General features: G+C 39.6%; 2 protein-coding genes across 2 annotated transcripts; both read right to left on the reverse strand.

Annotated features, from left to right (window-relative positions):
• Nucleotides 1-6,055: 6,055 nt before the first annotated feature.
• On the reverse strand, nucleotides 6,056-8,024 carry LOC122085975 (aspartic proteinase PCS1). The gene has a single exon (XM_042654601.1). The coding sequence runs from the start codon at nucleotides 7,776-7,778 to the stop codon at nucleotides 6,456-6,458; it is 1,323 nt and encodes a 440-aa protein (XP_042510535.1). The 5' UTR covers nucleotides 7,779-8,024; the 3' UTR covers nucleotides 6,056-6,455.
• An 11,660-nt stretch (nucleotides 8,025-19,684) lies between these two features.
• On the reverse strand, nucleotides 19,685-21,979 carry LOC122085588 (E3 ubiquitin-protein ligase RDUF1-like). Its single transcript, XM_042654065.1, has one exon. It carries the CDS (start codon nucleotides 21,402-21,404, stop codon nucleotides 20,223-20,225), a length of 1,182 nt encoding a protein of 393 aa, XP_042509999.1. The 5' UTR covers nucleotides 21,405-21,979; the 3' UTR covers nucleotides 19,685-20,222.
• Between the last annotated feature and the right edge of the window lie 1,846 nt (nucleotides 21,980-23,825).

Below are 23,825 nucleotides of genomic sequence, written 5' to 3' on the forward strand. Positions count from 1 at the left end.
ATTTCTCTCTAACTAAAGTGAAAATCAATGTTGAAAACAAGGATTTTACATTTATGGGACAACTACAAACCTTGAATTCTTAGTACGATACCCTCAATTTAGTGTTTATGCATAATACATGTTATCAATAGCTTTTTTTAACAAATTCTTTATGCAAAAGTGTTTAAAAAAAATGTTTCCTATCTATTTATGTGTGTATCTTTAGCGTATCTTAGTGTATCTCTGATACGATACGATATCCTCCGATACGTATCTTAATTTTGGTTGATCGATACGACGACCGATACCGATACTTTAATCCTTGGACCCATTATTATTATTATTTAACTATTAACCAATATATTATTAACGAACACTAGGATAGCCTAGTGGTGATGATAGCCTAACGGTGATAGCTTCGATTTGTAGAGACTTTTAGTTGAGCCAACTATTGGATGTTTGAGAGAAACACATAGATTGGGCACAAGTCAATTTGGTTTGACATCAATCAAATGTTAAAACTTTTTTTTTTTAATGTAGAGAGGGAAAATAAATAACAAGTAGGAGGTTTGAACATTAGACCTCTTAATGAATATAGACTTTTTGCATACTTTATGAGACCTCCATTTCAATTGGACTTCTTGTTAGAAGGTTAGAAATAATCTCAAATCATTGTTATAACTAGCAAACTAATTAGGATTTGTCCCGTTTAATAGAAGGACAATTCCCAGTTCTTTAGAGGTTCTAGGCATTTAAAATCTCAAATATTCAAATATAAGTGTTTATTTATAATTCGTTATAATTCTGGAATGGTTATGCGCCTTCAAAATCTCAAAAACTTAAATATAAGTGCTTCTTAGATATGATCCTTAGTTTTCATTGTAACCCTTATATAAAGTATAACTAATAAGTTGTAACCAACCTCTTCACCAAAAATAAATAAATAAATAAAAGAAAAATAGTAATTAATCCTAAATAAGTAAATATGCATATCAAACAAGTCTTAATGGTTTCGGTTTCAGCTGGTTCTTTATTTGTTTTCAATTCAGGACCCATTGGGAAAACTTATCCTAGAATCATCCTGTCCAATTACTAATCGATCCTAGAACCAACTCTTAAAATCCTCTCATTTAACAATATGATGGATAAATTATGGTTTTAACAGTCGGTGCAGGTCCGAAATTAATAGATCTTGAACTGATTTTTTTTTTTCTTAAAAAAAATCCTTGAACTAAATCAACCCTTTAAAATTATTATGGGAAAATTAAGACATGGCAACCACATAAGGATGAGAAAATGAACACCCCACCCCACACCACACCACACCACACCACACCACCCCCACCCCACCCAGCCCTTGCACTGATGCATGCCCCACGCAACCCAGTAAGGATTTGGCTCCTCTATGGCGCGAGACAATGTCCAACGCACATCCAATGCCTTGCAACTCCTTCGACTGCTTGTGACCGTCTTGGGCTCTGTGCCAAGGCATTTCTGTTTGTTGGATGTGCACCGGATATTGTATTGCGCCACAAAGGAGCTCAATCCGTAGGGGTGTAAAAAGTGAACCCGAACCGATAAGATCGACCAAAACCGATCGAAAAAATTCAGACCGAGCCAAACTGAGGGCTTATTGGATTGGTTTTGGATCAAGGGTATTAGAAGTTATCGGTTTCGGTTTGGTTCGTGTTAACCCAATGGGACCGACCGATCAACCCGATAATTGGTTGAAAATTAAAACCCTATTTGACACCTATAGTCCTATACTATATATCCTTCTCTTTGGAGTTGCAGCTGCTTGTCACTCAATAATTAATGAATTAATATATTTCATCCTCCAAGACAAAACCAAGAGTCCAAGTCTACTTTAGCGGCTGAAAATTTTGGAATTGTGCAGATGTGCTTCTTCTTTCTTCTTCTTCTTCTTCTTTCTTCTTTTTCTATGTAATTTGTTTTTCTGCCACTTTCTTTGAAAAGAAGGGGAGCATTTCTAAAGCTCTCATCAATTAATGTCAATATGTGGGCCTTTTGTGTCTTTTTTTTTTTTTAATGTTTGTTTGGATCATCATATCCGATCATGGATGAATGCATTTGGTTTATTTTTATTTTGTGAGTTTGTGAAAAGAGTTACACCAAAACCAAACCATTGGTAACCTGATACTAAAAAATTTAATTAAACTGAAACCAAACCAAACCAAAACTGAAACCGATCGAAAACCAAAATTTTTTAACGGTTTGATTTTGGACTCATACATTCTTGAACCAAAACCGATTCAAACCGACCGAAACCGCCCAATTGACATCCCTATCAATCCGCCAGGTAACTATTCCGATTCCAGTGTACTAGATCGATTGCGCTCCTAGCTAGGGAAACCATTCTAACAAACAGAATTTTTTATTTTATTATTATTTTTCTTTTTTTAACCCAGCTCGAGCTAAATGGGCCTTCCAGTTCGACTCTTTTGGAACATGAACTACTGCCCATTACACCATAATGATATGTGGCAAATGACTGTTACCGAAAAAAAAAGAAAAAAGATATGTAACAAATTACGAATGTGGAACAAGATAGGGAACATAAAATAACAAGAAAAAAAAGAAAGGAAACATAACTAATACAAAGGGTGTCAAAATCAAATTGACATCATTTATTGAAATTGAATTGAATGATTTACAACGAAACCATGAAACAGTTTTATAAATGATTTTGTTTAGTTTAATTAAACATTGTAAACAAAACTGAACCATTAAACCTACAACAAACCATTTAAAGTTAATGCAATTGGATAGATGACAGAAAAAATGTAATGTTTATTTCAATTTCAATATTACATTTATTTTTACATTAATATATATATAGGGAAAAGGGTAGGTATGCTAGCACATTACCTAGGAATAAGGTGTTGCAGGAGCAGTTGAACTTGCCGGTAGCAGTGATGCTTCGAGCACAATGGTTAGCGGAGGGGTCGTGGTTGGGGAAGTAGTAACTGAAGCAGTGACATGTGAGGGCAAAGGAATAGCTGGGTAGAAGAAGACCGTGGAGAGGCGGTACTGGGTAGGTTTTGTTAGACAACGATTATGAACGGTTGAGATTTTTTATGTTTCAACTAACGGTTAAAATCCCGTTAGCATACCTTATTCCTAAGTAATGCGCTAGCATACCTATCCCTCTCCCATATATATAACAATAAACAACTCAAAATATATTTTTATGGCATGATCCATGGCTTCCGTCACACATTGAACTCAGCGAAACCAAGGATAGGTAGGAGTAATGCCCAAAAGGTAAGTAGCCTAATCTCAAATGATTCCTGGAATAGGGAGTTGGTAAGTAATACCTTTTCTACCATTATACTCAATAAGATTTTGCAAATCAATCCCACACCCCAAGATGACACATGGTTGTGCATATTACAGCCTAATAGGAAATTTGCCAGAAGAGCGGGAGCCAAATTTCTTGGCTCCATCAATAGGCCCCATGATTCTACAACTTCCCTAAATGGGAAATGGTGGAAACTAATATGGAAATTGAAATCTCACCCCAAATTCAAAATATTTTTATGGAGAATCTTATATAAGGGCATTCCTATCCGATCAATTCTAAAGAAATGGTTGGATATTTACACAACATGTGTCTTCTGTAATCAAGAGGAAGAAATTATATCCCACCTGTTTTTCTCTTGTGATTTTGCATCACATATCTGGGCAGCAGGACCTCTAGGATTTCGACCTCATCTCCTAAATCTACCCTCCCATGAACAAATCTTTAACCACATTATAAATGATAGGAACTTCTCCCAATCCCAAAAAATGTGGGTAATTAGCATACTCTCCATTACTTTATACTTTATATGGAAATACATAAATGACATCATTGCTTCCACCACTTGCCCCCAACCCATATTCTGTTTTGCACAATATAAATAATTGGATTGCTCATCTTCGATTATCTAAGTATGTTGATGCTTTGCATTTCCCTAATACAGATGATCCAGCAAGCCTAATTACAGGATGCCAAAACCCTTTTTTGTCGAACCGGTTTTGATTTGTACTGGTGCTACTAGTATTTTGACATTAGCCTCAAGATGGGCCTATGGAATTCTATTCCAAGGTGAGCTTAGGTTCATTAGCTCAGATTCTCCTACAGCATCTCAAAAGGAAGAGGTTGAAGCATAAGCAATCTTAGCAGGCATGCAAATGGCAGTAAAAAACAAATGGAAGCTGAAAGAAGTCTGATTCTCAAATAAGAAACTCTTACATCTTCTTCCAAAACCGGATGGTGAAGTATGGCCGCTCTTCAATCTGGCAATTTTTTGGGAAATCCACAAACTATCGGATGGGATAACCTTTCATTGTAAAAATGTTAATAGTAACCCAGCTGTGACTTATCTACTATCCCTAGCCATTGATGGCTATACAACCTCAAACTTATATACTAACAACATATTTAATATCTCCTAATGTTATCTTTCATTTTCTTATGATAAAATTAATAAATAAATAAATAAACAACTCAATTCAAAGTTAAGCTTGCATCTATTTTATAAATTTTTTGAAAGGACAACAACCTCTTTAACTAAAATAAAAAATAAAAAATCTAACAAAATCATTTATAGATAATTTCAATTTCACTATCTTTCAATTTTGGTTTTACCTAAAAAAATCTCGCAAATCAAATTGTATAATACCCTTATGTAGCTAGTACCCATGGGAGGGGATTACTACCAAGTTAAGTGGCCTCTATCCACCAACACAAGGGGCAATAAGAGGCATGGGATATCCAACATGATGAGGAATTTTATTTCAAAAAAAATAATATGATCATTGCACCCTTCCTATATCTAGGCGTTGGTGCCATCACGGCATTCTTTTTCCCATAATATATATTGATTGATCATTATTTATTTATTTATTTATTTATTTATTTTGATATAATATATTGATGACCAACTGTGACATAAACACAGGCTTAAATATTACACCGAGTGGGGGAGACTCGAGAGTCGAGGTTTAAATATCTTGTATTTCAACTATCATGAATGATATCAATGATATAGGCCCCACTGCAGTTATGTGACACGTACTATGTAGCGGAAAATCTAATCTTATTATCTTACAAATGTAAGATAGATTGGTATAGATAGATACGTACAAACTACTAAGGTGAAGAGTGAATGAACCTTTTTCTTTTTTAAGGCTAGAAAAGGAAGAGTGAAGGAACAGTAACGATTTCCCCATCGTTTTCACCATGCATCGTGAATCATGACTCGCGATTCGTGATTGAAGCTATGAACAGACGTGGCCCATGATGAAGGCGATGGACCCCTTTGTCACCATGTAGAGATTCTGTGCATAAGTGCATATGAGTTATGACCACACATGTCATTCAAAGTGGTTAAAATCTTAACACCACCCTGGGCCCACACACAAGCACAAGCTAAAGTTATCCTTCAGATAAAATGCCTTTCATTTTTTTGTTGTCATTTATCCAATTGCATTGACGGTGAATAATGAAGGAATTCCTTTTAAACCGTGTTGCCTAAGAAAAATTCAGATCACCCAACCCTTGACAAATTCTTACTTTTTAGAATTCAAAGCAATTATTATTATTATTATTTTTTTTCAGAGGGATCGGATGCAGATAAAGGAGGATTAAAAAAAAAAAAAAAAAAAAAACAAGAGGTTCAAACTTGAAACCTCTTGAAAGCATGAGCTTTACTACATAAAGCTCCAACCAATTACCCTAGTGGTTATTCTCAAACAATGTGATCTCTATTCGAGATCTATAGCAACATGGTGGACCTTAGATATATTTCTATCGGGAATGACTAATTGGAACTGTCTTATAGCAAGTGGTGCAAAATGGATGGTTCAAAGGGCACAGAACAATAAGCAGAAAATTGAGTCTAGCTACTGTTATATATCACTAAGGAAAAAAATTTCACAATACTAGAATGCAATTTTCATCTCATTTGAATTTTTTTTTTTATTATTCAAAACCACCATTAGTGTGGCGTGAAGATTCTTCCCCACAATGGCACTGTGGGGAAGTTTCTGTATCAAGTGGCTAATCTAATTTATTTATCATCGTATTTTGATGAAAATGAATAAATAAGAGAATGATGTACATACTATATAGTATCGATGGTACATGCCCCCTCACGGTTTTGATGCATTCACTCTTTCCTTAATGACCATGTGAGCTCCTATATATGCATTGTAAGGCTCTCCCTCTTCTCTCTGATGTGCCTATCGACTTGACATGCGACATGTCAATTCTCACGGTTTTGATGCATTCACTCTTTTCTTAACGACCATGTGGATTCCTATATATGCATTGTAATTCTCTCCCTCCTCTCTCATGTACCTATTGACTTGACATGCGACATGACAATACATGTAAGCAATGCATAAATCCCTCTCCCCATTGAATAAAAAATAAACAGAAAGGAGAAAGCACAAAAAAATCTGACCCCTTAGATACCCTTACTCAATCTTTGACCAGCGAGTGCACAACTAACAGGGGCCAACCCGACCCTTGAATTTTGTAGATCGAATTCCATCCACAGATTTTGTTGATGATAATGGCCAATGATGTACGCCTCCACACCCATCAGATCCGAATTCCCAAAGGTGAAGCAATACACCTGATCCCCACCTCGCACTTCCCCTGCAACCTTGTACAACAGCCATTCTCCAGGTACCCTCATCTCGGCCCCACGAAACACCAGACTCACCGTCGGTAGAACAGGCAGGGTCGACCGATTCAGGGATACCCGGAAACACAAGTCCATGGTCCCCTGGAAGACGAAGTTGGAATCCTCCAGAACCGTCAAGATTCCTCGCGTCTGCTCCATGAACTCGTTCCTGAGGGCACTGTAGGCCGAGCCCAGTAGGAAGGTGAACTGAGTCCCTGAGTCAACCATCGTCTGACCCGCTCCGGTGTGGTCCGGTACGAAAACCGATTTGGGCAGCGGGAGCAGCTTGTCGGACACCTTAATCCCTTCCAGCTGAACCGTGTAGGCGGCTCGGTCGAAGTAAGGCAATGGAGTCGAGATTTGAATCAGTGGCGTATAGTTTAAGGGTTGGAGCCAGGAGAAGTTGCTGCCGCTGCCGCCGCCGCCGAGTAGTAAAACTCCCCAGGAATCGCGGTCGGAGATGCAATAGGAGAATCTCTGGAAACCCATTTGAGAAACAAATGAGAGAGCCCCTCGATTCATGCCCATTAACCCTGTCGTCTTGGAATCTTCTTCGGTGGTCGAACTGAATCCCGAGTCCATGCAGCCGAAGATCGTTCCCGGAGAGGCGGAGCTTCCGATACGGAACGTGTCGAACGCGAGGTTGCCTTCGCTGGAGGAGGCATCAGCGTAGGACAGCGTGACATGGCAGAGCTTCCTGGAGTCGCACGAAGCTGGTATGGGGAGGTCTCTGGTTCTTTTCGTACATGTGGGGGAGGAGCAGGGGATAACAGAGTAGGAAGAAGAGCGGAGCCGGTCGAAGGTGGAGAGCAGATTTGGGGTTTTGTTGCAGTGAAGCCAAGACAGCTCGCTTCCGGTGTCAATGACCACAGAAACGTTCTGAGGCGGATTCCCAACAGTGAGAGAGGCTGTTAAGCTCACATTATGGTGGAAAGAGACTTTGTTCGGTGGCTTAGGGATGGAACTGGATGGGATCATCTGGGTTTTCAAGGGTAGGACAACTGCTGCTCTGGATTGTTTGGAACAGGTGGAGAAGCAAGATTGAGACAGAATAAAGAAGACGACGAAGAAGAACAGATGAGCAGTAAGCAGAGTTGCCATGTTGCAGAGAGAGAGATCCTTAGAATCCTTAGAAATGAGGGAGATATCCAGCAAGCAATGTTTCAATTCTCTCGGTTTCTGGGTTTTGTAGCTGTCCGTAGCCAAACTGGGTAAGTTACTTTCTTGTCTGAGTGGTTTGAGAATAAAATCTGTACCATTCCTCACCAATGTCTCTGTTAGATGCTAAATTGATTTACAAAATGCTTCCTTTCTTTTTCTAATTACAACTGTTCATTCCCCATTGGCGAAGTAATTTTGGAATCTGTAACTCTGCTTGAGAAGCAAACTTGGTTGGGTTAATCAGAATGTTTGATTTTGATATGTACCTCGAAAATTGTAAGTGAAAGACAACCTTTGGAAAGCTACCTTCTTGTCTTCCCTGTTTGCTTACCAGAGTAGTAATAGTACAGTAAAAGGAAAAACTAAAATGACAGCGTTAAACCCCTAGCTTAAAACATGGAGAAAGCTCAGTGGACACTGGTATTAAGAAGAAAAGGACAATTATAATTGAAAACGGAGTACTTGGAAGACTAATGCATGGAGAATGGAGATTTGGAGATGCAATCTAATGGAGGAATTGAAATATTTGAAAATAGTGGTTGGAGATAGCAAAAAGCCATCGATAAATTTAATGGATGACTGCGTGTCATCAAGGTCTCACTCTGCGACAAGAAGCCGTGTAATTGTAATTAAATAAGGGCTTAGACTTTTCATGGAGACAGTAAAGGGCAGAGAAGACTCTGGTATAGGGAGAAGAACGACCTTCCCCTCCCCCATATAGATGAGGCCCTACTTTACATCATCTTTGTATCTCAATCATTCAAAAAGAGAAATTTTCTTTTGGTACCATCACTTTTTCCTTTTTTTTCTGCTTCTACAACATTATCTTATCTTTTTCCTTAAATTTGACTGGTGGATTCTAATGGAGCTCCTGAGACTTGAGAGGAGAAAAAACTCTTGATTTAAATTAAGAGAAGGGAAATAAGATCTTAACCACTCCAAGATTGATACATCCTACCTAACCCAACTTCAATCTTTTGGGAAATCAAGACTACTGATTCAAGTTGAAGTTTGAGTTTGAAGCAATGGTTTTTGCTTGTTGGAGCCAGTCTGTATGAACTGGCTGGCTCAGTTTGTGGAACAAAGCGATTCAGAATGTTGGTGTCTCTGAGTATCAGGTAAACCAGTTTGAATTCAAGGAAGGGAGTCATGTCTGGTCTTTAAAGAATTACCTCTTTGATTGGAGTAATTTGACGATGTAACCACTCACCAACCAGATTCCAGTCTTCCTATCTAAATAAAACATCATAGAACATTTTCGGGGTTCCTTTGCTGCCAACCTTTTTGCCTGCCATCAAGCCTTTGTCGGATGACTTAGGCCCGCAGCCCTCATCCCAACCCTTGTGTCCCAACACACACATGTACACACACCCCCCAAGTGTTTGTATATTTGAATTTTTACTAATTTACAAAGAGACACTAAGAAGTATTTATTTAGTCCAGAAATGAGAGGATGACTTAGGCATCAGAGAGTTCTTCGTCAGGTCAGTTCGATTCTCCCTTATTTTCTCTTCTGTACAGATCGACTGGAGCATCAAGAGCTACAAAGAAGATCGACTGGTTAATTTTTATTACATCAGGGCCATTTAGAATTATCATTTTTGACACTCTTCCCATTTAATGAGGAACATTTTGGTATTTACTTGTCTGGCACGAGGACTCTACCTACTTGCATGTCTTTATACCCAGAGACATGACCTATGTACCTAGGTGTGGAAAATGCAAGCTGACAGGATTCTTTTTTCCTTAGTTTTGTCTAAGGAATCAGAATCGAAATCGAATATCGGTTATTTGCATCAGGGGAGGGTCAATCATATCGGTAATATTGGAAAAAGGAGGGTAAAGTGGTTAAAAAGCTTACGTATCAGTTTTTTGAAGGGCAATCCGACCCAGCCTGAGACGGCCAATTGTATCGGTATTGGTATTGGAGAACTTATTCGGTGGAGATCGACCTGATAATTTTGCGTCGTTGAACCTGGGGGTTGTACATGTCAACATGTGAATGGTTTGGCCGATGAAACGTCTCATATATCCGTCTATCAACGTGAGAGCCCATCAATGGAATGTGCGTAGACGAGGTTGTTCCGTCGTCCCTGACTCCCTGTCAAACTCAAAAACAAAACCTAAAAAGACGAATCACCATTGTCACCCTCTGTAACAAGTATGCTTTCGCTGTTAAAAATGGGTTTGGCCAGGAAGGTACGAAGGCAGCTTAGCCTCTGTATTCACGGTTCAAGGTATCGGAATTAACTGTATCGGTTGTTAAAGTTGGGTTTGGCCATTGCGGCCCCTCAATGGCCAACCTTCCTCCCGGGTAGCAAGCTCCTTGGTGACTGATGTCATCCACTTTCGGTCTCAGTTTATTTCTGTATTATTTAGGTTTATAAAAAGATCACAGAATTCCTGTGCTGACTCTCACCTCGGGTGCATCCAGGCTTCATATCTCTCGTGTTGTGGTGGTTCCGTCCACCTCTTTCATTGCAAATCCGCACTTCACTGTCAGGAAATTCTCCGTGGCTGCTTTCAATGAATGAAAATTTTATTTTTTAACATAAAAATTAAAAAATTAAAAAATTAAAAAAAAAACAGTAAAAAACGACCAGAAAACAATTTATGGTCTAACCCAAATTGGTTGCCTGGTTCATTCCGAATTTCAAGACCGAAATGTGGGCACATGCCACCTGTCTTACATATTTATTTTGGGGCTTTGTTTTCTTTTCACAACCTAAAGGAAAAGGAGGGGGGGGGGGGATTTCTTGTATGGCCCTAATAACGGTGAGACTCAAATGTGGACAAGTAGAGCTACGTACGTGTGTATCTAATTTTACTCTTATGGAGTTGGCCTTTTTCTTTGGAGGATAAATATCAAGTTGGCCGGATAAAGCTTTTAAAACCTTCAAAGAAAATGACCTGTTGTATCAAGTTCCAAATTTACCTAGAGAGGGATTGGGGATTGAAATATAATGTATCTTTCGGACGAGATAACGTTGTTCGATAGCACGAACGACTAATGGGAGGACAAGCACAAGCATCTTTAGTGTGAGGTTATGCGGTTTTTTTCACATCCACTGAGTCTTGGTGTAAGTACACCCTATTGGGTAGTGTTGTTTCTCTCATATCTTTTATATTTAAAAATTATAAATTTCAATAAAAGGAAAATAAAAATACAAGAAAAAATGATAATGGGCATCACAACTAGGGGTGAGAAAATAATATTTATTTAAAGTAGAGCGGAAACTCTTCAAATTTGGCATAGGAATGCTTAAACACAACTGGGCATGAAAATACCCAATTATGGTGGGGCTGTTGGGTCTTTTCATATCCAGTTGTATCTAGGCATTTCCTACGGCAAACCAACATGGTTCTTTTTTTCTTGTTTAAAATTAGGAAAATGGTTGTGCTCACAGTCGGAGTTAACTGTGTATCTCGGTGTATTTTTTCTTAAAGAAAAATTTCCCTCGTATTATTGAATGCATTAGAATTTTTTACCAACCGTTAACCCCAAAAGATGACCCCTCTTTTGCGAAGCGAGCGAGCCTCATCATCAGACCAAGGTTTTAGGTATTGAGATTACATTGAATTGAATGATGTAAGATCAGGGGTATTAGAATAGAGGAAAGCAAAATGGTCCAAAAGAACAGAATATCAATATTTTGAGGGGTAAATTAGTCCAATCATGTCTGATATAGCTGATCCTTGGATCATATTGATATCAATTTCAAGTATCAATCACCAATACCAATGTTGATGTTATGCATTAAAATCCACACTTAGACCCAGTTATTAAAGAAATTTAGCTACTACCCAAATTGTAATTACTGTAAATTTTAATATTTTTTAAAGGGAAAATGACATGCATGCTAAGCAGAATACCCATGTATTAGGTATGCTAGCAAGCCTTGACCGTTGGATTAGAAGTGTCAAATCTACCTCGTTAGTACTTGTTGTCTTACCTAATCTACTCAGCCCCGACACTCTACCTTCACTCTTCTTCTCCTTTACTATCTCCATCTCCGTCACTGTCACCGTCTTCGTCACCGGCGAGATCGACAGCCTCATGATCAAAGCAGTGACAGAGATATGGGTTTCATTGTCGTGATCAGAGAAGAAAAGGAACTAATCTATTGCCAAAGAAAAAGAGAGAGAGCAGTGGCTCCACCTGAAGGGGCTCAGTTGAGGAAGTGAAATGGGGTAGAGTAGAAGACATCACTTTGCTCTCCCGTGGTGGCCTTGGTCAGCATGAGGAGACCATTGGATGTGATCTCTGCTACGAGTCTAGCTCAATGCCATTACTTGCGCCTTCGAATCCATTATAGGTGAAACCAACAATCTCTCATTGCGAGGCTCCCCTAATTCTCACGAGAAGGAACAAAACCGTATACTTGAAAATAGAAACCATGGCATCCAGATTTTGGAACACTAGAGTCTAAACCACCGCACCTCAAAGTTCTCTATCGCTCTTTCACATTTTGTCTTCGTGATCCATAGCAGTAAACCAGCGAGGGCAGAGAAATGGCTGGCCAGCCATGGCGATCAATCCCACTTCAAATTGATATAATTGAATTATGGAGATGATCGGTATACAGTAATGTCGTAGTATTATGGATCTTCCATCATTGCCCATGGGATTCTGGCTACGTTTCTCCCATTACCCTGATTTGTGCGGTCATAGGACCCCTAACCCTAACATCCTCATATTTTTTTTTCCATCTCTCTCTGAAACTGTTATGGTAAACTTTTTTTTTTTTATTTGCAACAGATCAGTTGCAGCACCGTGCGGGAAGAGGGGAAGAAGAGTGAACGCCCCGACCATGAGGCTGTCGATCTCGAAGATGACAGTGACGGAGACAGAGATGGAGATAAATTTTTTTTTTCTGCAATAGATCAGTTGCAGAGCCGTGCGGGAAGAGGGGAAGAAGAGTGAACGCCCCGACCATGATGCCGTTGATGTCGACGATGACAATAATGGAGACAGAGACGGAGATAAACTTTTTTTTTCTGCAATAGATCAGTTGCAGAGCCGTGCGGGAAGAGGGGAGAGAAAGAGGGGAAGAAGAGTGAACGCCAGGACCATGAGGCTGTCGATCTCGTTGGTGACAGAGACAGTGATGGTGACAGAGAAGGAGATAGTGAGGGAGAAGAAGAGTGACAGTAGAGCGTCGGGGCTAGGTAGGTTAGGTAAGATAACAAGTATCCAACAGTGTAATTTAACTCTTCTAGTCTAACGATCAAGGCTTGTTTACATACTTGATACCTGGGTATCTTGTTAGCATACCTACCCCTCTCCCTTTTTTAAAATATCTTTTAAGATTTTATTTCTTAAAAAAGAATAGCTAAATTTCATTCCCAGCTACCCAGACGGAGAGAGCACATAACAGTCACCGTATGAACGTGCCCAACAACCTATGTTGACCCTACAACAAAGGAGTCCCACAACGGGCCACCCTCGCCTGCTACGGTTGACCGAGACATTCCCAAAGTCTTTAACTCTAAACTACTCCGCTCTCGATTATATTTCGTTGGAAGCTTTCACCTTCCAATGGTTATGCGTCACAATCTCTATTCTGTTTTCGTCTTTTTTGGTATGCTCCATTGTGAGTTCAATCATCCATTGGTGTTGCGTTGACATGACAAGGATTGTATGGTCTTTTCCTCTGCTTTCATTTGCTTGGTTGCATATGCTGTCATATGTCTCTTAACTTTAACATGCTTAATATGATTTTTATTTCCTGAAAAAAGGCTGACAGGCTGCTGGGTGCCCTGACTGCGTTACTGTCTTTCTTTCTTCCTATTCTTTGGGAATAATTTATATGTACATTGCATCTTATCTCCTCATTGATTGGTATGAAAATTGTTTGTAGTCATTGTCCTGGTGGTGCGGTGAGAGAAAAAAATCCTCCGCCGCACGTTGGAGTGGAGTGATGGAGTGGTGAGGATTCGATAGCCGGCACAGCATAGAAGCATGTGCCAATGTCATCTTGGCCATCAAATCCTCGCCACACCACCACACTCGCAGTAGAGGATCATCGCCCTGCAGTGAGGAGGATCCAGATTCCCTCCATAGAGCTTATGGATCATAGAGTGATCTCACAGCTGGGAGGATTCAGGTACATATCTCAAGGTCACCCCATTGTGAGATCACTCTATGGTCCATGGGCTTTATGGAGAGGAATCTTATCCAAGCATGGGGGTGGTTGAGAGCTCCTTGGGGAATATACTCAGATGCTTTCAATCATCTGGTGCTCACCGCACCTCACCATTTGCTGCAAAAGATGTGGACTCCATTGATTGAGCTATTAGATCCCCAAAAGCTAACAACGTGTTTTTTTAATGAAATTCGTTTTGTCATGGGTGAAGAGAAAATCTCTTTCATCTAAAGTGATTTAAAATTCTTAGAATAATGAAAGTTTGACCCTGACAGTCCGAACTTGCCTTGAATTGCCCTGAGCCTGAATAAGGCTTGGACTAAGATTTCTAACCCTGGTTCAAGATTGGATTGGGTATGGGTTGAGACCTAGGCTGGGGCCAAGCCATCCTTGATTCTAACCTTGATTTATATAATTTAATTTAGGATTATCATCTTATCCTCTTAGTTAGAATAATGAAATCTAGGTCATTGATTATTATGGTCAAATATCCTGAAATTCATAATTTTATTTATTGATACTCTTTTTTTTAATGCATAGAATGCAAATGTCAAAAAACAAGATGAATTAGGGTTAGCCTGACTTTGATAAATATTAGGACCAATTAAAGCCAACCACCAGCCCAAATCATCCCAATCAATATCAATTAGGGTTGGGTTGGGTTGGCATGAACCTGTCAGGCTTGGGCCTAAACATGAGCCCGACAGGATTGGATTGGGCATGGGTTGAGTTTTGAAGATTAAGCTCAGATTTTAAGAAACCCGACCCCACACTCTTACTTCACCCCTAGTCAAAACTATCCAAAGGTCCTAGAATTTTATTTATTTATTTTTAGAGGGATCTTACATATTGCCCCTTTTATATTGGCATCTTATACAATTAGGAAAATAAAAGAATTAAAAAAAAAAAAAAAAAAAAAAAAAAAAGAGAGAGTTTTAATTGCTGTGAATATACGTAAAGAGCACACGTCATTTAATGAGGATATAAAGCTTGTGAAAGGGCATGTACACGGCTGCATGCCCAACTTTTTTTTTTTTAATCTTGTTATGTGGTCTTTATCGGGAAAATATAGAGGATTAAAAGAAGATGGTTAAGGGAATAGTTAAATCCCAAGACTTGACCTTACGGCCAAACCACTGGGGCAAGTGACACCTTCGATTGGCAAATGTCATATAACCTTTTTTTTTTTTTGTTGATAAAACCAATGTCATATAACTCCATTGGCAGTTTTTCTATTTTGCCTCCAATCGGGTTGGTTGGAATTGCATTTATGTCAACACCATGTGAGGGTGGAGTCTCAATCAAATTATAATACAAGAGGAACCACCCTTTTTGCCCTTCACTAGTAGAGAAAAAAGTTTCATCATTCCCATCCATATGTAATTGATAGATGAACAGTCAGTGATTGGCATGTTTTTCATGCTCCCAATTTCTGTGACAAATTTTGTTAAACTAAATCTCCAGTTTTGTGTTAAATGAAGTCATGCATAGTCCCAACAACAAGGGAAAAAAATTATTAGTAAACCCAAATCAGATCTCTCATTTTTAAGACTGATTAATTCCCATTCATAAATCCTAAGAGGGTTTTCCTAGTTACCATCAAAATTTTCATATAAATCCTATTGAAAGGTCAAAGTTAAAAGCTATGGGAAAAGTTTCAAAAGTATATGTAGGCACTAAGGACTCACTGAACAAATCAATGTGGGATTATATCTCTATATTTTTTAATATCTTATCATAGTCCAAATTAATTGATGAATGTCACATTAAGTAATTTAAAATTTGTTAATTATTATTATTATTATTTTCCCTCATTAGTCAAATTGATTTTGAACCAAATTGAATTTGAAGTTTGCCCATTACAACAAAGAAGGCTTATAACTGCGATTTTTTTCAGACTAAAATGTCTACAAATCTACTGTGAATTAACTGTGATTTTCTGTCCACAATTACATGTACCATCACTAAGTTTGTACAATTTGATATAAACATGTCCATACACAGTTTATGAGACCTCATTAATTAAATGACATAGTAACTGGATGGATCTTAAATTGGTGGAGGCCTATTATCCCCAACCAAGGCAAAAAAGGTTGACACCACGTAACCAATGTAGCCTTCCATGGTGTGAGTATATGATTCAACTGTTTACCAAAAAAAAAAACAGTATATGATTCAACTCAACTCAAACTTAGGGCCCGTTTGATTTTGTTTTTAGAAATGGTTTTTCTGTTTTTCTGTGCCTAGAAACAGAAAAACATCATTTTCTCTGTTTGATTTTTTTGTTCTGTTTCACCTATTTATGAAATAAAAATTAAAATTTATATCTATTTTTGTTCCCAGAAACAGGAATGGAGAAATACCTATTAGTTACTTTTTTGTTTCTTGAAACAAAGTGAGAGGTAAAAATCGTGAAACCCCGAGTCCTGACGCCCTACCTTCTCCTATCTCCCTGCAACTCTCCACAAGCTGCAACTCTCCACAAAGTTTGGCGACCGTCTCTACTCTTTCGCGAAGCTCCAACGACCGTCTCTGCTCTCTCTCGAAGATTAGCATTCTCTGCTCTCGTGCGAAGGTTGACGTTCTCTGCTCTCTCTCTCTCTCTGTCTCTCGTCAAGCAACGAAGAGTCGCAGCGACAAGTACGATCGTCAAACTCAGGTATCATTTCAAGCACTAATTCACATATCTGATTTAATCTCTGTAACATGGGGATTTGGGGGTTATCCTGTTGATATCTGATGGGTAATCTCTGGCCCTAATTTCTGATTCGTTCTAATTTGTGTGGATTTGAGGGTTGTCTTGTTGATCTCTGATGGATTCAACTCAACTCAAACTTTGTCTTATACCAACAACTATATGGGGTTGGCAAGTTGGCTAGCCTGCTATATTATATGAGTGATAATGATAAATCTCACTTTGTTTGGTTGTACCAGCGAGTCCATAGGAAGGAGCCATTTGTGGATCCTCTGCTAATTGGGCTTAACTTCGTGGTAATTCTGTAGCCCATATTCTGAGTAACCTATAAACTTGCTAATTGGGCTAGAATTTTACTACAAAATCATTTTGCAAATGATAACCAATATGGCAGATCTTATTCCGCTTCTCTATTTTGGGCCTGAACAGAGATTTCCTGTCCTTTACTCAGCAAGGAAGACACAATTTAGAGAGAGTTTGAAGGGTTCTCCTGCTCTCCCTTTGTTTTTGACTCTGCAGGAACGTTTGCCTAATGGATAAGGGCATAAGAGATTAAGAGGCGTTCAGGGGGTCCTACCTGGGCTGGGGCCTGCACTAATGCAATTCAGGCGGACTAGGCTGGGTCTTTATAAACCTAGACCCAGAAAGGCCAACCTCAGTTGGAGAATCTAGCTCAAAACAAATAATGGACTCTCATGAAAATGTGGTCAATGGATTATGTTTTGGACATATATAGAGATGACAGAACCGGAGAGAGCCCACTCTGATACCATATAAATTTTTATCTCAAAAGATCGATTTGATGAAAGGAGGTGTTCACAAGTATATAAAAGGAAAGGAAATGTCCCACTCAGAATCAATGTATCACTAAACACTTTAACATCGGGAGTAAGGGCAGGGGCATTGACGTTGGGCCTGCTTGGTATCGAAGGGGATAGGAATTTTCTTGGACTGATCTTGAAGCTGAGCTGAGAGCTCCATAGGATTCCTTGGTTGATCAATCGGAACGTGCCTCAATCACTGCAAGAATTACCAATCTCCTCCTGTTTAAGTTGTAGGAGATCAATACGGTAGAGAAGATCCATGTCAACAGTTATTTGTGGGCAGGACCGCTCATCTTATCCTGCCCAACATGTTTTCTCTCCTATTCCGTTCTGTTTCACTGGAGATGTCTATGACAAGTGAGAGGCGAGCTGTGTGACTGTATAGGAATGATGCCTCCAGAGTCTCAATTCCGATAATTTTTTTTCCTCAACAGAGTGAGAGAGAGAGAGACCACGGCTATGGCAGTGGTGGTGCCAGTTTACGAATGACCAATGGGTCTGAGACGGAAGTGCTTGATTCACTTGAAGAAAGTTGCACAATCAATAGAAAGGTAATATAAGAATTTTAAAACACTAGGAGAGAGGCAGGTCGGAAGTTCACATTTATAGGAGAATCATAAAATAAGTTGAGTAGGAAAATTCGAGTACTTGTAAGACAAATATAAGGGATTGATAGAGCCCATCTCAACAATACAGCAACCATTGACATATTATCCTAGTTTTTGTTTTTTGGGTGCAAGTCCTATTGGGTTTTCAAGAGGGAGGGTTGAAATCGTCTGCAATTCCGATCTCGTACAATTCCGTGCAATACCACCTTCGTGACATGTGTATTGATACCAATACAATGGCTCAGATCTGGTACAATTAATAAAACATTAAATCAGTGAAGAGACATTTAAATCAGATCTGGGCCATTGTATTGGTATCAATACACGTGTCACCACCTGAAGGTGGTATTGCACGAAATTGTACGAGATCAGAATTGCAGACGATTTTTTTCCCTGAAATAAACATGGAACCTTTGGAAAAAAATCGTCTGCAATTCCGATCTCGTACAATTTCGTGCAATACCATCTTCAAGGGGTGACACGTGTATTGATACCAATGCAATGGTCAAGATCTGATTTAAATGTCTCTTCACCGATTTAATGTTTTATTAGTTGTACCAGATCTGGACCATTGTATTGGTATCAATACACGTGTCACCGCCTGAAGGTGGTATTATATAAAATTGTACGAGATCGGAATTGCAGACGATTTCAACCCTGGTACCTTTACCCCACACCCCTACCCCCCAAAAAAAAAAAAAAAAAAATGCACGTGATACCAACTAAAAATGTCACTAGCGAAAAAATTATATTGATATAAAAATAGACCCATAATTAAATGATAATATTGATAAAATGTCGAGAAAAAAATGAACATAGGCCTCATTAAATACTGTCACGTGGTTTTAAAGTTAAAAACTTATAGTTGGAATGCACTAAGAGAAATTAAAATGGGAAAAGTTTAAGGGATCACCCATGTGGCTATGCTTTCGAGATGGCACAAAAAAACAAATGCCCTATTAAATACTGTCATTTGGTGAAAGTCTATATTGATTATGTGCCAAATATCAATCTCAAATTCCATCCTATAGCTTATGTAACGATATATCCCCCATCATATATGGCAATGGCCCGTCCTAGTCTGTAACTTCTTTGTAGACAGGGAATCTTGAATTCAACTTAATAATACACAAATTTGGGCCCATTGGAACTGCCAAGTGGCAAAAAAATTATGCAAGGGACAATCCCTCCAATCACCCAAGTGGGTATCCCACAAGAAGGCTGAAAACTCCATGAACAGAAGATACGTTTTCAGAAACGATGTTCATGGAGCTCAGTTTGCTCTAACAGTTATCAGGTAAGAGCTAGCACCTGGCAAGAGAAATCTTGCCCACTTCCTTATTGTGGGACAAAAGTCACAAAACAGGAATCTATAAATAGTCCATGGGAGTTCAATTCATAAAACGACAATCTGCAAGTCGGCTAATCATTGTGACACCCGGAAAGGATTCCTGTTCGTTGTGTTCCACTTCATGAGTGAGTGCATCAGACCAAGTTTTCAATTTTAGGAACCGATCGAATCAAATCAAATCAAATCTAATCTTTCTACCCCCAACACTCCAAAGCACAATTCTGAACAGAGAAACAAAGTTCATGAATTCATCCAAGAATGCCTCATAAGAATACAATTCCAAAGGGATTATGCATAGATGAGCTGAAGATACATACACTGAGCTGAAGAAATTGACGACTTCCAGGAAAGAAACAAAAAATATAGCTATGTATAGAATCATACAGAAGGCAACGAAGTCGAAAACAGTGAGATTGAAGCCACTTCTTTGGCTTCGGGACCTGGAAACAGCATAATTCCCTACTCCTCTTTCCTTCCCCACCTCCACCACATTGCTTCAATAAACAAATTTTCTTAATTACCGGACATTCTTCTCTTCTTTCTCAATCTTTGATATGTACAGTGATAAAAGAGCTGCCTTCTACAGTTCTCTCCTTCCTCAATGATACTAGAACTACAATTTGATCAAAGGATTGGTCAGAGAACACAGTTAGCTGAAGAAGCAAAAAAACAAAAGGAGGGGCGGCGGGGGGTGGGAGGGGGACCTTTTCCTTGAGTGGCCTCCAGCCTTTTCCCCACCCAATACTCAAGTCCAACCAAATCACCATCTCGGAATCCCACCGTTGTCTTCCACCGTCCAAGCGCTGCTGTTGTTGCGCCTTCGCGAAGTTCTACTGAAAACCGAACTAGGTTGACTTCTGCGGGTAGCCCCAGATTCTGGGATTGAATGAGAAGACGAAGATCTAAATCTCCCAAAGAAAGAGAAGAAATTTCGGAAAACCCGCCCCAATCCCCCACTCTCCCTCGTTCTGCTTCCCCTGGAGGTCCATGAAATCCTCCTTGGAGCCCCTCCAGTGTTGAAACCGCCGTCCATTTCCGTATAAACAACGGGAAGCTCACGTTCAGCAGCACGTCTACCCCCAGAAAACCTCCCAACTGCAAATCCACCACCAGGGAGCCTCCATATGGTCAACCCCACAGTGTCTTCGTCCGCCACAGCAGGAGATTGCTCTTCCTGGCTTCCATCGGACGCGCCTGAGTTTCTGCCACGGACATCCGAAGGCAATTCGTGGCGGCAAACGGGGCAAGAATTCCGTAGAGAAAGCCAAGGGAGAATGCAATCGGAATGGTAGATGTGCTTACATGGCATCTCACGGGCCTCTGAACCAAGCTCAAACGGTTCCTTACAGACCGCACAGTGGGATTCAGTGACGACATGGCTGGCAACGATCTCGATTGTGGGCATGGACTCAACCGCAGCCTTGGAAGCCGGGGGATGCTCGCAGCGGCCAACCCCGTTGACCTCGATCTGGGCCAGTTGATCCAGCAGGCGGTCAAAGCCTGATCCCATCAAGAAATCTGACATGCTAGCAGGCAGCGGGCGGAGGCCTGAACCAGCACCGTCATCGTAGTACAGCTCAAAGCTTCCCCTCTCGCCGCCGCCACCACCACCCCCATCAACACCACCTTCAGCGCCACCGCCATCAGCAGGCCCTCTGAGTACAATAACAGGATTGAAAGGTGAACGGTCACCACCATTCCTTCGGCTACGGCGTGAACCTAGATGCCTGTTCTGATCAGAAGGGGGCCGATTCCCGAGCATGTACATGGCAGCCGCAGGAAATCTTCGGCGTCGATCCTCCGCATGTGAAACCCGGGGAGAGTTTTCGACCTCTTCAACAAATCCTCCATCACAATCTGGGCAGACGACGGGATCTCGGCCCCAAACCCTAACAAACCGACTGCATCTGTAGCACCAGTAAGAAGATCCAGCCGAAGACATCTGTGAGTTCCGTATACAAACCCTAGCAATGCCCTTCGGTGTTTACAAACCTCAGACAAAAAAAAAAAGCGTTCTTTCGTTTCAGAAACAACCTCAACCAATCGGAACAATAGTCAAACACAAGAACTACTTCTTTCAAATACCCGAATTCCTAACTCCCAACAGACCTTTAACAGATCTGAGAAAAGAGATTAAGAGTCCCTAACTTTCCTCAACAACCTCAGCCACCAAAGAAAGAAATCAGACCAAGAACTCCAGGTCAATATCCCAAAATCAGGGTCTCACGTACAGGATAACAAACAAAAACCCTAAATTTCGCTTCTTTTTTTCTCACCGATCTACTGGAAATTCAATCCCCAAATCTTCAAGAAATCCTAATAAACGTCACTCAGACTCCTTAGGAGAGGAAGTAAAGAAAAAGAAAAAGAACAGCTCAGTACCTGCAGATTTCCAGATCCAGAAGTAGAGAAACTAAAGGAAGGAAGATCAGAGAAGAGACAGACAGAAAGGGAGAGGAAACAGGAGAGAGAGGTCCCGTTATGGAGAGAAATTAGATGCAAGACGGGGAGAGGATTTTAAGGGTCGCGTGTGTGAGGGTTCCTCTACAGCGAAGACGCGTGCTTTTACTTTAGCGTGTTAAGGACGCATTCACGCTTAACACGCGCGAGATGAAAAAAGTACTCTAACGACAGGAGACACGTGGTAAACTATTACTAGATGGATAGTTAACGGAGTTCGTGGGATGTGTGGTGACTGTTGAGAGCGTAGACGTAGATGGGTCAATCTTCCGTCAAAACGAAGTTGCGAGGAAGTGAGGAGTGAGGAGAGGACCGGAGAAAGACGCGCCGATGGGATGCCCCATTATATCATAAGCTGGCGAAATAGACTAGAAAATTCATTTAAGAGACATAACGTCAAAGTCTTTTATGAATCGCCGAGTACTTATCCAACCACGATAATCGCCGAGTCATCAGTGCTCTACCATTCATCGGCGCATGGCAAATTTAAGAATTTTCCAATATTAGTAATATATAATTACAAATTAATTAATCGAATATAAGACGGTTTTTCCCTTGCTGTAATGGGACCCACAGTAATACTCCGATGATGGATCCCACGCTAGACCTTTTGTAGAAATGCCTTAGACCGAGCTGGGATATTGTAGTCCGGGGTTCAGCCAAAATTTAATTTGACTTGATTAATCATGATTGGATTGGGTTGGGTTGAGATACTTTCCATTGATCCTAATTTTTTTCTTTTAAAATCGAGATGGCCCTAATTGACCTTGTTTACCCTTGTATTTTTGCCATTAATGTTCCTATATACACTAAAAAATAAGGGAGAAAAATAGAAGGTCTTTAGGGTGGCTTGGCTTATTCTTTTCTAATAAAAAGAAAATCTGAAAAAAATAATAAATTTATGAAAGGACGACAGTGGTGTATATATTACTTTTAATATAACTATCTATTTATAATCAATTTATTTCCTGGGAAAAAAAATTTAAAAGACAACGTGACCCCTATGTCCAAATATAAGAGGGTGAAATGATCACCTCACCCTTTATGAAATGTGGAAATCTCACCGATATTGATACTTCCACATGTATTCCATTGACCCGCGCTGACGTTGAAGCCACGATACCTTTCAGAAACCTCTCATTTATTTATGTACATACTCTTTACCCAAAAATAAAATAAAAAAGGACACATACTGAGTTGGGTTGGGTTAAGCAAAGCCAGGCTTATCAAGGGCCTAAAAATCCCAAACCAAGCCTGCCTTATGGTTGAAAGATCAACCCGAGAGCTGTTCAGGCTCTGATTGAAGATGGAATGGTTTTGGTGGTCAAGAGTACATTTCCAAATTTGGACTCCCGTGAGACCAAGTTGCTATCCCCATTCCATTTATGTTTGATTTCAACAATCTTCTTACATTTTTTTCTTCTTTTTTTTATTGTCATTTATTTTGTTTCTTTAAAAAGAAAAGAAGAAAGAAAAAAATCAACCAAATTTATTGGATCAAAATTTTCTTTATCACGGTGAGAACTGAGAAGAAATCCCTGAACGATGGCCATAATTTTTATGCATATGATGATTGAGAATAGTAATGGGTATTTCAGCCTTTTAACATATAGAAAAATGTAATGATGACCTTTGATTTGTTGGTGAACCTTTTATCTTGGTAAAAGAAAACTTTTTTCTTAAATTTTTTTTTTTGGGTGAATTTTTCTCAAATTTATCTCTTGCAATAAAATCTATAAATAAATAAAATTCTATAAATATTTTGGAGAGGGAGAATTCTCTGATCATGAGCGTGGCTTTTGCATCAGTGTCAAGATCAATGAGAGTATATTTAAAAGTATCAATAGGTATTCATATTTCTAATTTTCATGGGGTAGAATGATCATTTTATCTTTCCTTTTGT

This window comes from Macadamia integrifolia, chromosome 8, assembly GCF_013358625.1.
Source record: "Macadamia integrifolia cultivar HAES 741 chromosome 8, SCU_Mint_v3, whole genome shotgun sequence".
Taxonomy (NCBI): Eukaryota; Viridiplantae; Streptophyta; class Magnoliopsida; order Proteales; family Proteaceae; genus Macadamia; species Macadamia integrifolia.